This window comes from Quercus lobata, chromosome 7 (assembly GCF_001633185.2).
Source record: "Quercus lobata isolate SW786 chromosome 7, ValleyOak3.0 Primary Assembly, whole genome shotgun sequence".
NCBI classification, from domain to species: domain Eukaryota; kingdom Viridiplantae; phylum Streptophyta; class Magnoliopsida; order Fagales; family Fagaceae; genus Quercus; species Quercus lobata.
Window position 1 is genome coordinate 10593324 of NC_044910.1, and position 12139 is coordinate 10605462.

At 35.1% G+C, this 12139-nt stretch overlaps 1 protein-coding gene and 1 pseudogene across 1 annotated transcript; both read right to left on the reverse strand.

The window, feature by feature from the left end:
• Positions 1-408: 408 nt before the first annotated feature.
• On the reverse strand, positions 409-2956 carry LOC115951554 (zinc finger BED domain-containing protein 6-like). The gene is made up of 3 exons (XM_031068736.1): positions 2839-2956; positions 885-2477; positions 409-791 (listed from the first exon to the last, which is right to left on the reverse strand). The coding sequence occupies exons 2-3, from the start codon at positions 2194-2196 to the stop codon at positions 409-411; spliced, it is 1695 nt and encodes a 564-aa protein (XP_030924596.1). The 5' UTR covers positions 2197-2477; positions 2839-2956.
• Positions 2957-6401: 3445 nt separating this feature from the next.
• Positions 6402-12043, reverse strand: LOC115951555 (annotated as a pseudogene).
• Positions 12044-12139: the final 96 nt, after the last annotated feature.

Consider the following 12139-nt stretch of genomic DNA (forward strand, 5'->3'; position numbering starts at 1 on the left):
GGACGTGTATAATTCGGCCATTTTAAGAAAAATACGTTTCAAAAATTCGGCAGAAAAATACGAGAACGGATAAATAACGGTACATGTATAATACGTGTATAATACGTTTATATTTTAAAAAAACGCTACAAAAAATACGGAAATATTTGTCCAAGTGCCACAATATTTCTGTTTCTCATGGCTGAAAGTGATGTTCATTATACCAAGTACTTATTAATAAAGAAATGATTTCAATAGTCATTAACAATTCAATAATAACACTAATATTCATCCAAAAACTAATAATGAAATTATATATCAAATAACGTTCTACACAATCAAAGATCTAATATAAATGATCTTAACTTATTAGCCATCACAACTAAATCAACAAATAGGAAAGAGGGGAAAAAAAAAAAAAAAACCCTATCAATTTAACCATGAAAGATCTGTATCATCTATAACATCATCATTAATATTTTCAACCTCTTCACTTAGTGTGTCATTCTCTATATCTTGTTCTTGAGAAACATATTCATGTTCAGGAAGCTCATTAAGCTTGTCAAGATCAATCGGCTCTACATCTCGAGCTTCTAAGGTATTGAATTTCACCATCATCATTGTGTTCATTCTTACATAAACCAAATCATCCAACATCTTAGGTGTCAGCCTATTTCTCTTCTTTGTTTGTGCTGCTTCAAATGCACTCCAATTACGTTCACATGAGGAAGAACTACAAGGTTGACTCAAAATTCGAATGGCATACTTTTTTAAAACAGGAAGACTATCTCCACAATAATCCCACCATATTCCTACAAATGAAGTAACAATTAATATGTACCCATAAATTAATAAAGAAATAATTTATTTAAATATTAAAACTATAGTAAAGTTGTTGAGCTTACTAGGATGAGATGTTTTCAACATTGTCATTGCAGTTTCAGTAAACAAGCTTGATAATTTCATGCGATAAAGTTGCACTTGTCCCATAAATTCTATCTTTTCTTCAAGAGCCACCAAATTCTCTAGTATAAAACTTATTCCCTCTTTCATCTCACGATTCTCAGTAAATGTCCCACTATACATGTAAGCAGGATTTAAAAAGGCTGCAGCTGAATGAATTGGATGGATTATATTTTGAGTACGCCTTCCCTCAAATAATTCCCACATCCGTATATATTTTTCTTGATTGTTGCCACAACGTTGCTGAATTGCTTCTTTTGCCCTTTCCATTGCTTCACATAAGTACCCAGCAGTTGACCCATCACCATCAACTAATCGAAGAACTCGAACCAATGGCTCCAAAACTAGTAGAACCTCATGTCCTTGACTCCAAAATTCTGTACTTTGAATTATATTAGTAACTTCTTTGGCAATATCCTTTTTGCTATAATCTAATCCTCTCCAATCAGAAGATGCAACAAGTAATTGCAATTCGCTTTCAACATTCAAAATAGATTGGAGCATCAAGAAATTAGAAGCAAACCTAGTTGTACAAGGATGTTTTAACTCCTTATTGTTTGTGTGTGCTCTCATGAGTGAGAGGACGATAGTGTGCTTATACATATATGAAACAATTGATTTTGCATCATCAATTACCTTTTGCACCCAATAAACTTCCTCATATATATCCTTCAAAAGCAATTGAATCCCATGAGCAGCACATCGTGTTTTGTACAAATGAGGATACTTACCAATAAGCATGTCTCCAGCTGACTCAAAATTTGTGGCGTTATCAGTGATAAACTGAACAACATGATTAGGCCCAATTTCTTCAATTACTGCAGAAATAATCTGTTTGAGAAAAAATCCAGTTTTTCTCTCTTGAGAAACATCAAGTGAACGCATAAATACTGCTCCCCCAGGAGAATATGCAATAATGTTAATAAAAGCTCTTTGTTTCATATCACTCCATATGTCTGACATAAGAGTACAGCCAGTTGTAACCCAAGACTTTTTAACATTTGATATATATTCTTCAACTTCTATCCTTGAATTTGGAATTAACTTCGTTCGAAGAGTTGAATAAGAGGGTAACTTGTATCCATGACCATATTCAGCAACACCTTGCACAAAGCGAATGAAGGCTGGTGTTTGAACAACATTAAATGATATGTTATTCAATATAATATGTTGGGTAAGCAATTTGTCCACTGCACTCTTATCTTTCTTTTTGCACATCTCTAAAATGATGGTTTGATGCAAATCATTGGACATTGAAGTTTACATTTTTTTGCTCTGTTCCACATTGCTTGAATTTGATGTAATCTTAAGCTTTTTACTATGCCCTCCAATTGCTAAATAAGCTTCAGCTTGCACATCATCAGGAACTTTTGTACAAATATCAATATCACGACCTTTAACAACTGCTAAGTGTGATTTAATTCTTGGAGCACCTCCAGCAAAATCTCGTTCACAGAAATTACACTTGAAACGACCATCTAACTCCTCAACGTACTCCCAAAAGTGATCTTTCTTTCTAACCATATTTTTTTTTCCTATAATAAATACATAATGAATATAATATGATTAGAATTAAATATATCAAATTTTGATGTCTTTTAGACTTTTACTATTCAATCATTTTTTTTTTTTTTGAGACATACTATTCAATCATTTGATAGCTTACTTTTTTTGCCGAGACATTGACAACTTACTAGTTGCTAGCAGATTACAAATATTTATATTGTATAATAAATGAATAAATATATATATGTATAATTGATTGATTTGATTCAATAGAATGTAAAATTAAATCATAACTATATTATAATAAGGAAGATTCAAATACAATGGTATAATGGATGAAAGAGATTTAAAAATAATAATAATTAAGCATAAAATATAGATTGCACTTACAGAGTTACAGTAACAGTGGCGTTGGATGGCTGGATGCACAGACAAAGCCTTAAAGGCTCAATTGAAATTCTCCTAGTGGAGTAGAATGGAAGATAGCTTTTTGTGTATAGCCTTCACAATTGAGTATAATAGGCTATAGCCTATGCCTACACGTACACCTTAGGCTTTGGCAGCTTTATTGTTATCAATCAGTGTATCACTTATCAGTTTATCAGATATATTCATATATTAGTCTCTTCGATCTGTTAATACTTAATAGATTGACATGAGTCCGGGAAAGTAATTATCACTTTATCACTAACTTTAACAGCTTTTATCCTTTACTTTAGTTTTGTAATTACTCCATCTTTTTTATGTCAGTGTTTCAGTTTACGTTTCTTACGTAATCCGTATTTCACGGCAACTAAACTTCTCATTTCAATAAAACGCGTTATTTACCGTAACTTTGGAATGATAACGTGAAACGGAAGTCATTTTGTTTGTCACGTATGCTCACGAATATTTCGCGTAATATATGCGTAAAAACTAACTAGATTAAATCTATAAAATTTTTTTTATGGTCACTAAAATGTGGAAAATGCTAGAGTTACAAAATTTTTATAAATCGCTGAGATAATAAATGGTTATTAGTAGTTAAAGAAATGATGTAAGTAGTGAGTCTATATGCAGACCAATAAGAATTTATTACTAAAATAGTTTGTAAAAAAGTTTGTGAGTATAGCATTACTCTCAAAAGAATCAATGATATTGTTTAAGGGGAGTAAAATGTTATTTTATAAAATAAAATTGCTAAAATTAGTACACATATATAATAATATTTTAAAAAAATTATTAGAGTCCAACAGTGGCTCTGTCCCTGGGCATAACAGAAAATAGAAACGAGAGGAATGTAAAATATTGATCCTATTAAATATAACTTGTTTTTAGTTCAAAGAAACTTAGTAACCATCACATTATCAAGAAGATAAACTAGTATGAATGAGTGTATTTACTTGAGCACACGTAGAGCTAATAAACACAAGTTTTTCAAATCTAGAGTCTTATGGAGAAAAGATTGAACATAGACACGAGAGTATTATCACACAATAGTGCTCTCAGAATACACATACAAATAGCATAAGATAGATCTGGCTAGTTATTATATAACAAAAAGAAAACAATAAAAGGCACAAAAAGAAAACAATATAAGGCCCTGTTGGGAATGAGCATAGCTTTAGATGTGCTTCTCATAAGTTTTGTGAAACTGCTTCCTTCATATATTTCAGTGTCATATTCTCTTACTAACTTGAGGTTGAACATCATGTAGTTGATATAACCTGTTATATAAATGTAATTGATAAATTAGATTTATAGTGAGTTAAATAAGACTATTTTCATCACTTTTATACTTCTATATATGATGAGGAAAAGGGAAGCTTAAACTATGATGATTTTGATTAGTATACTCTTTTAAAGATTTTAACTTAATTTCTAGAATTTGATGTTTTGTTCTTATGATATAAGTATAAAATTAGAGCAAAATTAACAATATTCTGTTATAGCAAATATGATTTTTTATATTTTATAGAACTATCATTAAAATACTCCCGAAAAGGGGATATAAGAGCATTTGCAGCAGTGGAGCTAAAAAGCTATAATGCTATTTTAGCTCCACTGATATTGCAAAACCAGCACACAGCAGTGGAGATAAAGCCAAAATATTTGGCTGATTTGCTACAGTGCACATCTATCTATAGATTTGCACTGTAGCACTCATCTAAACAAAAAAAATAATTTTTTATGCAGCAACCGGATTAAAATAATCCCTCTTTCCCTCTTTCCCCATTTTTTCATTCTTTTATTTCCTTTCTCCTTCACCGTCACTCTCAATCTCCTTCTCCCTCACTCTCATCTCCCAAATCGCTCCTACCCATCACCGTCGCTCATCACCGTCGCCGCCACAGACCAGCCCAACCCAGCCCACGCCGTCCCTCACCGTCCCAGACCAACCCTCGCCAACGCCGTCCGTCGTCGTCCAGCCCAAATCAGCCCACGCCGTCGCCGTCCTAGACCAGCCCAGCCCACGCCGTCCGTCGCCGCATCTCCCTCACTCATCGCACTCCAGCTCATCTCACTCACTCATCACCGTCGCCGTCTGTCGCCGTCGCAAGCTCTCATCTCACTCATCAAGCTCTCCACGCCGTCGCCGTCCAAACCCAGCCCAATCCATCGCCGTCGCCGTCCCAGCCGATCCACTTCAGGTCAGTGCTCTCTCTTTTCTTTTGTAGTGGATTTTTTCATAGCTTAATTTTTCTGGGTTATTGTGATTTTGTGGTCTCTGTAATTTGTCTATAAATTGATGGGAATTTTCTGTTATTTTGTTGCGTTGATTCAAGCTCTCTATATTGGGAATTTTCTGTTTGCAGGAATTGGTTGTGTGGATTATGTGGTCTTTGTATTGGAAATTTTGTGTTTTGGAAATTTTCTGTTATTTTGTGAAAGTGGATTCTGTGCACTCTGTATTGGAAATTTTCTGTTTGCAGAAATTAGTTGTGTGGATTATGTGGGCTCTAAATTGAGAATTTTCTATTTGCAGAAATTTCTTGTCTGGATTATGTGATTTCTGTTATTTGTGCGGGAAAGTTTTTATGTTTTGCTGTTAGTGTAATTTGTTGTGTTGCACAGAGCCAGAGTTATGTATGGATGGTCTCTGTATGGGTGGTCTCTGTAAATTGTTGCACAAAACCTGATCTCTGTAAATTATTGTGTTGCACTCAAAAAGATTGTTGAAGATGAGCGAGAAGATGAGCGGGATGATAATGAAGTGGTAGATTTGGATTATGAACAAAATGATGGAGTGGATAATCCTCCTCTGCAAATGTTACGTGAACAAAGTGATGAATTTTTGTCATACATTGAGAGGCATGGACGCATTAGAGACCAAGAAATCCATTTTCAACTCCAGTCGGACCTTATTGAACATTTATGGCAATTGCAAGGCGAGTCGTAGGAACTTTCTTTTTTGTATGTGGGTTTAGTATGAGTCATAGGAACTTGTGCGAGTGTGTGAGTTTTATTGTAATTTGGTTTGAATTATGTATGTGAGCAAATCTATGGACTAGATTGTTCTTGCTATAATATGTATTTTATTTTCTATGTTTTCTTATAAATCTATGGACTACATTATAAAGTTCCTTTATTTCATAGTTCACATTATTTCAAGGTTGCTTCCGGATAATTGAGACGATAATACATTATCATGATAATTGAAAAATTGTTTTACTAAAAAAAAAAATGTATGAGTATAATTTGGGGTTAAAAAAAAATATAACACTAGACGATTATTTGCTATCATGCGGCGGCGGCGGCGGCGGAAAAAGAGTCGTCGGTGGCGGTGGCGGCGGCGGTGGAAAAAAAGTCGTCGGCGGCGGCGGCGGCGGTGGCGGTGGTGGTTGAAGGTGGTTGTGGTTGTTATTTATTGTATAAGATATATTATTTTATTGTAATGGATATATTATTTTATTGTGATGTTTATATTATTTTATTGTGTTAAAAGCTAAAATAGATCCACTGCTGCAGCATGTATGTAGCTAAAATAGATAAAGTAACTTTTGGTAGAGCTAAAAAGCTAAATTTTTAACTCCACTGCTGTGGATGCTCACGTAACTTTTGGTAGAAGTTACTGTGGATGCTCACGTAACTGTGGATGCTCACTGCTGTGGATAATCCTCCTCTGCAAATTTTTAGCTTCCCTTTTCCTCATCATATATAGAAGTATAAAAGCCGCATACCTAGATTTTGAAAATCATTGCAATTGAATCATATAGAGAATCACTTTAGCATTAAGCCTACATAATACAACTAGTTCTACTTCTAATTAGCATCTTTCTTTCTTAAATAAAAGAAAAGAAAAGTGATCTTTCTAAACAATGTGTGATTTCTAATTCTACCAAACTGTAGATGATTGTTGATCATGAAAATAGTTCTTAACAAGTGTGTTTCAAATGGTGTGTGTGTATATATATATAAGAGTTATCTGTTTTTAATTTTTATGCATTTTTGAATACTGGCTAAATACTCAACTGATATCAGAAAATGTAATGTGCTCACCTACTATATGTCTTGCCCAGCATCACATATCCACCTCAATAATCTCAATTTGCTCTTCTTGCTGTGTCTTATGATTCACCTGCTTTTCCTATAAGAATAAAATATATATGTGATTTAAGTAATCATAATATTTGCTATTGGAAAAATGATTGTTACTACTATATTTGATCGTAAGTGAAAATGTTATCGTTCTTCAAGACATTTATTTTTTGTATATGTAAATTGTGTTTTGCCTTTCTTTCTTTATTTTTTCTTTTTAATGAAACTGGGGTCTAATTTTTCTACTAATTAATAAAAGCTGAAAGTATTTGCAAATTATATGGTGCAATGGTTTATACTCTTTTGTTAAAATTCACCATTAGTGAGATATTTGTGGTGAGAATGTGCCATACCTTTCCTTTGAAGATGTGCTCTATGGTGGCATTCAGGTCTCCCTTCCAATGACACATTCTTTCTTTTTCCCATGAAAGTGCATCGTATACTCCCTCTAGCTTAGGTGTGCTTAGATTAGATGGAATAAACGTGCTTAAACTAGGGCATCCATGTACAATTATTTCCTTCAGCGATGGCCACTCTAAAGCATTGGCTTCATTGCAAAAACACTTCAGATTTGGTAAATTAAGAAGCATGATTGAGTTCACTTTGTCAAACAAAACGTCCTTTTCTTTTTCTTCTTCTCCTGCTCCTACAATGATTTCTTCAATTTTCTCACAGTGATTGACTACAATTTTCTCTAACATCACAAGCAATTTTGCTATGGATGGTGAGAACAAATATGTCAGACTGTTACATTCCCATACTTCTAACAATCTCAGGTTTCCGAAGCCCAAGATCCTTTCCGGACCCTTCTTCCATATGTGCATCAGTTTTGGTAAATCATTTAGACCCAAATTCCTTAACTGATCAAGTACTGGTGCCATGTGACTTTCCTCAACATTCAGTTCCTCAAGTTGAAATAAAACTTCCAGTGAAGCGACATTTCTCAATTTAATCAATTCTAGATTCTTTAGGCACTCAATTATATGAGATGGAAAAAAAGACCATATCTCTAAGGGGTTGTTGCTATCACTAACTTTTGGATCCATGGGCTTACTCAAAGTATCATACAAAAAATCAAGTACTATAAACAAGTAAAATAATAATTTCTTTTCAATTATTATTTGTATTTTTTTAGAGAAAAAGATGGTATAAAGTATAAACAGATCAATGGATGACTAAATAGAAAAGCAATCAATGTCTTTTTTTTATCTAACTACGTTGAATGCATTAAGATTTTGACCAATAATTGATTGATTGGATATCTACATGACAGTCGATGACCATAGTCCACTGGTATAAGTGCATAAATCTAGAACTTGTACATACCTCTTCCTTCACATAGTAGCTTCTTTGGGATTTATTGGTGGTGCCTTGGTCTGACACAGCCATCAGACCGTAATTTTTGAGACGTGGTACACACTCAAGGCATCGCCAAAGAAAACCAGGGGACCCAAGTTTTTGCTCATGGGGTCTTGAATCCAATTCCCTATTGACTTTCTTCGACTTTCTTGGGCTCTGAATTTCTGAACCAATTGTTTTCAATTTTGGACAACAATCCAAATAAATCTCCTTAATGGATGACCATTCAAAAGAATAAGTTTTGATACAGAAACTCATCATATTTGGCAGCTCTCGTAGTTTCAAGGAACTAACTCTAGGGAACAGGATGATATCCGTTGCCTCTTCTTCTCCATCTCTTTGAACAATGTTTTCGATTGCGTCACATTCATTTATCTTAATGCTTTGAAGTTCCACAAGCAGTTTTGCAATAGAAGTTGGGAATAAACATCTTAGACGATGACATTTACTTACTTCAATGGATGTTAGTTTTTGAAAGCCTTGAATTCCTAGTGGAACATTCTTCCACACGTATGTCAACTTAGATAAATCATATACCCCCAAAATTTTCAACTGAGCAAGTACTGCAATTCTCTGGCGATCTTTGTCGACCTTCAATCCTTCAAGATCAAATACCACTTCTAGTGAATCAGCTTTCGTCAATTCAAGATATTCTAAATCCGGTGGCCACAAGATGGTGTTGGATGAGAAGAGTTTATGAGAGATAATGGGTGTTGATTCAGGAAAAGGGCCAATATGTTGTTGAATGTCTGTCATCCTGTGCTTTTCAAGATTGGTCACTTCATCAGTGCCAATATGTTGTTGAATGTCTGTCATCTTGTGCTTTTCATCAGTGCCAATCCTTCCAACCTGATGAATCTATCAAATTATTATTAGCATCAGCGTTCAACTTTTTCAGTTTTATTAGCATCAAATCCAGACTAGAACGAAATGTCAAGAAATTGATAAATCAATTTGATAAACATAAAACAACGAGCTTTTGAATAGTTTTAAGTTAACTCTACAACAATTTATTAAATAATAGTAACATTTTACAGAGAGAGAAAGAATCATACATACCTCTTGATTCAAGGATGGTTGGACAAGCTCAACGGGACCCACGCCTGTACAAAAGCCAATGAGTCTTGGTAGAGTCCTTAGTCGAAGAGATTTGAGGCTGCCAAAACAAGCACCGCTAGAGGATCTATCAGGGAATTGGCTGTGATATATCTCTTTTAAATTAATCAATCCCTCTAGTTTCAATGACTCTAGGATAGGGAAGGCAGCACGTGGAGTCAGATATGATGTGGCATCCATTACATATTCTACATCTTCACTTCCAACAACTCTTAGAACCTTCAAGCATTGAAAACCCTCTTTGTCTAACTCATACACAATGTTTTTTAAATCTTTTATTTCTTTCAACCTTAAAATTTCAGATTTCTTGAAAAGTTGAAGAAGCATCCGACTTTGCGCAATATCACTTACGTCACAACTTGCAAGTCCCAAACGATTTTTAATTAAATAATCATAATATTCCTTGAAATTACGCTCATCAATTTTCACATTATTACCTGCAAATATCTGAAATTTTATCGTTTCATTTTTGAAGGGCAAGTCTTTTGGCAAGACCTTAATATTTGGTATTTGAATTTTTAAAGCCACCAAATAGGACAAAGACATGAGTTCAGTAAGGCTTGCGTTTGCTCCCTTTTTCTTTTCTTCCCCTTCCTCGTCCACTTCTTCCTCTTCTTCCTGGTACTCTTCTTCCTCTTCCTCATCCACTTCTTCCTGTTCCATAGGTTCCCACTTCACATCTACTCCAAACATGTATAACTCCTCTAGGTGAGATAAACTCGATAGGAGATCAGGTGGAATTCGCTCAAGATCACTGCAACCTGTCAATTCTAACAACTTTAGACAACTAAGATTTCTCATTTCTCTTGGCAGCTCTTTGATTTTAGATCCAATAAAGCTAAGAATTTCTAGTTTCCTAAGTTCTCCAATTGCTGACACATCTGTTATCTCACAACCCACAAATTGCAGGGTCCGAAGGTTTTGAAGGACATTGATTGATTGTGGCAGTGATGTACCAAACAGAGACAAAACTTTTAAACGTTTCATCCCTTTCAAAAGATTGTGTGGGAGCATCTGCGAAGTGTCACTGTCAAATGATAGCTGCAAAAGCTCAAGTTTAGGACACTCCAAGCCATCGGGATGCCTTTTCAATTCTTCGGTTAGAAGCGAAATTGCAGTAGAACGCTCGCATGAATCTTTCTCTGGCCATTCTTCCATTTTTTTCCTTACATCGTACAAGAAAACCTTGATTTTCTGCAATTGATATTGCAACATCCCGTACAACATCATGCATTTTCACAAATTGTTCTCCTTCGTCACTATCCAACAGTAGAAATGATCTTTTGAGATTCTTAACTATTGCATGGACTCTATTTCTTGCTTCTGCAACAGTATCAATCTTTGCAAACAACCTTTGTCCCACCCCATACCTCACTAAAAGTTCAATGAGAATATCATAATCTTCCGGAAATAAACAACATAACAAAAAGCATGACTTGGCTTCATCACTTTTTAAGTAACCATAACTAAGCTCTATGCTGGAATACACCTTTGAATCAAGACCGGGAATATTTTTTGGGATAGCATTTTTAAGCTGTTGAAGTGCAGCACTCCACTCAAACTCGCTTTTGTTTTCTAGAGCTCTTCCAACAGTTACAATAGCAACAGGTAGACCTCCACATTCCTCTGCAACCTCTTTTGCTATTGGGTGTAGATTGGGAGTATCGATACAATTACCTGCCATCCTCCTGAAAAGATTCCATGCTTCTTCTTCAAATAAAACTTTGATTGGAAAAATCTTCTGAGTTTTCATCTGAGTGCAGGCTACTTCACTTCGTGATGTCAACAAGATTTTGCATCTATTGTGTTCACCTCCATAAGGAATTCCAACAGCCTCTAAATCAAGTGCATCCCACACATCATCCAACATTACAAGAACACTCTTACTATCCATTGATAGTCTCTTATTTAATCGTTCTGCTCTCACAAGTGGATTCTCTTCAACGAGTTGCAGACCTAGCATCTCCGCAATTTGAACTTGAATCTTTCTCAAGTCTTGATTCTGGGACGCCACCACCATCACAACTTCATCAAATAACTTATCATCTTTTGCTCTTTTCGCTACCTCTTTTGCCATTGTTGTTTTCCCTATCCCCCCCATACCGCATATGGCAATCATATTGACCTTGTCAGCTCTTTGTGCCTCTAAAACTTCTCCCCTCAAAATCCATAATACCTTCTATGGATAAAGATCCTATTCCCAGAGGAGGAGGAGGAGTGGACACTTCACTGAATTGTCCATCGTTTAGTAGTACATCAATTTCCAGAGTCTTCTTCTTAGCTTTCCTACTCAAGGAATAACGTGGACACCATCCAAGCCCTTCTTATTTGCTTCGGCATCTTCATCAAGGATGTTGCGTGCCTCTTCAAGGGTGTTGCGTGCCTTTTCTACCCACCCCTCAACCTCAGGTAAGATTACCTGTCCGTTCCTTTTTTCTGCGTCAATTTTTGATTGCACCCCATCTTTCTTGTCACAAAGGTTCCCAATTCGATCTTCAAGATTCTTGATGTTGCTATTGTAGTGAAACAGATGGCCACAATGTTTTTTGATTGGGTCCACAAAGTATCCTCCAATGGTTGCTATAACTGAAACAACTTCCATTTCTTTGCTTTATTCTTCTGGATTCTGTGTAGGAAAAGAAGAAATTTAAAGATTTAACTTTCATTTATTCAAAACCAAAAAGACGAAATTTTAAGT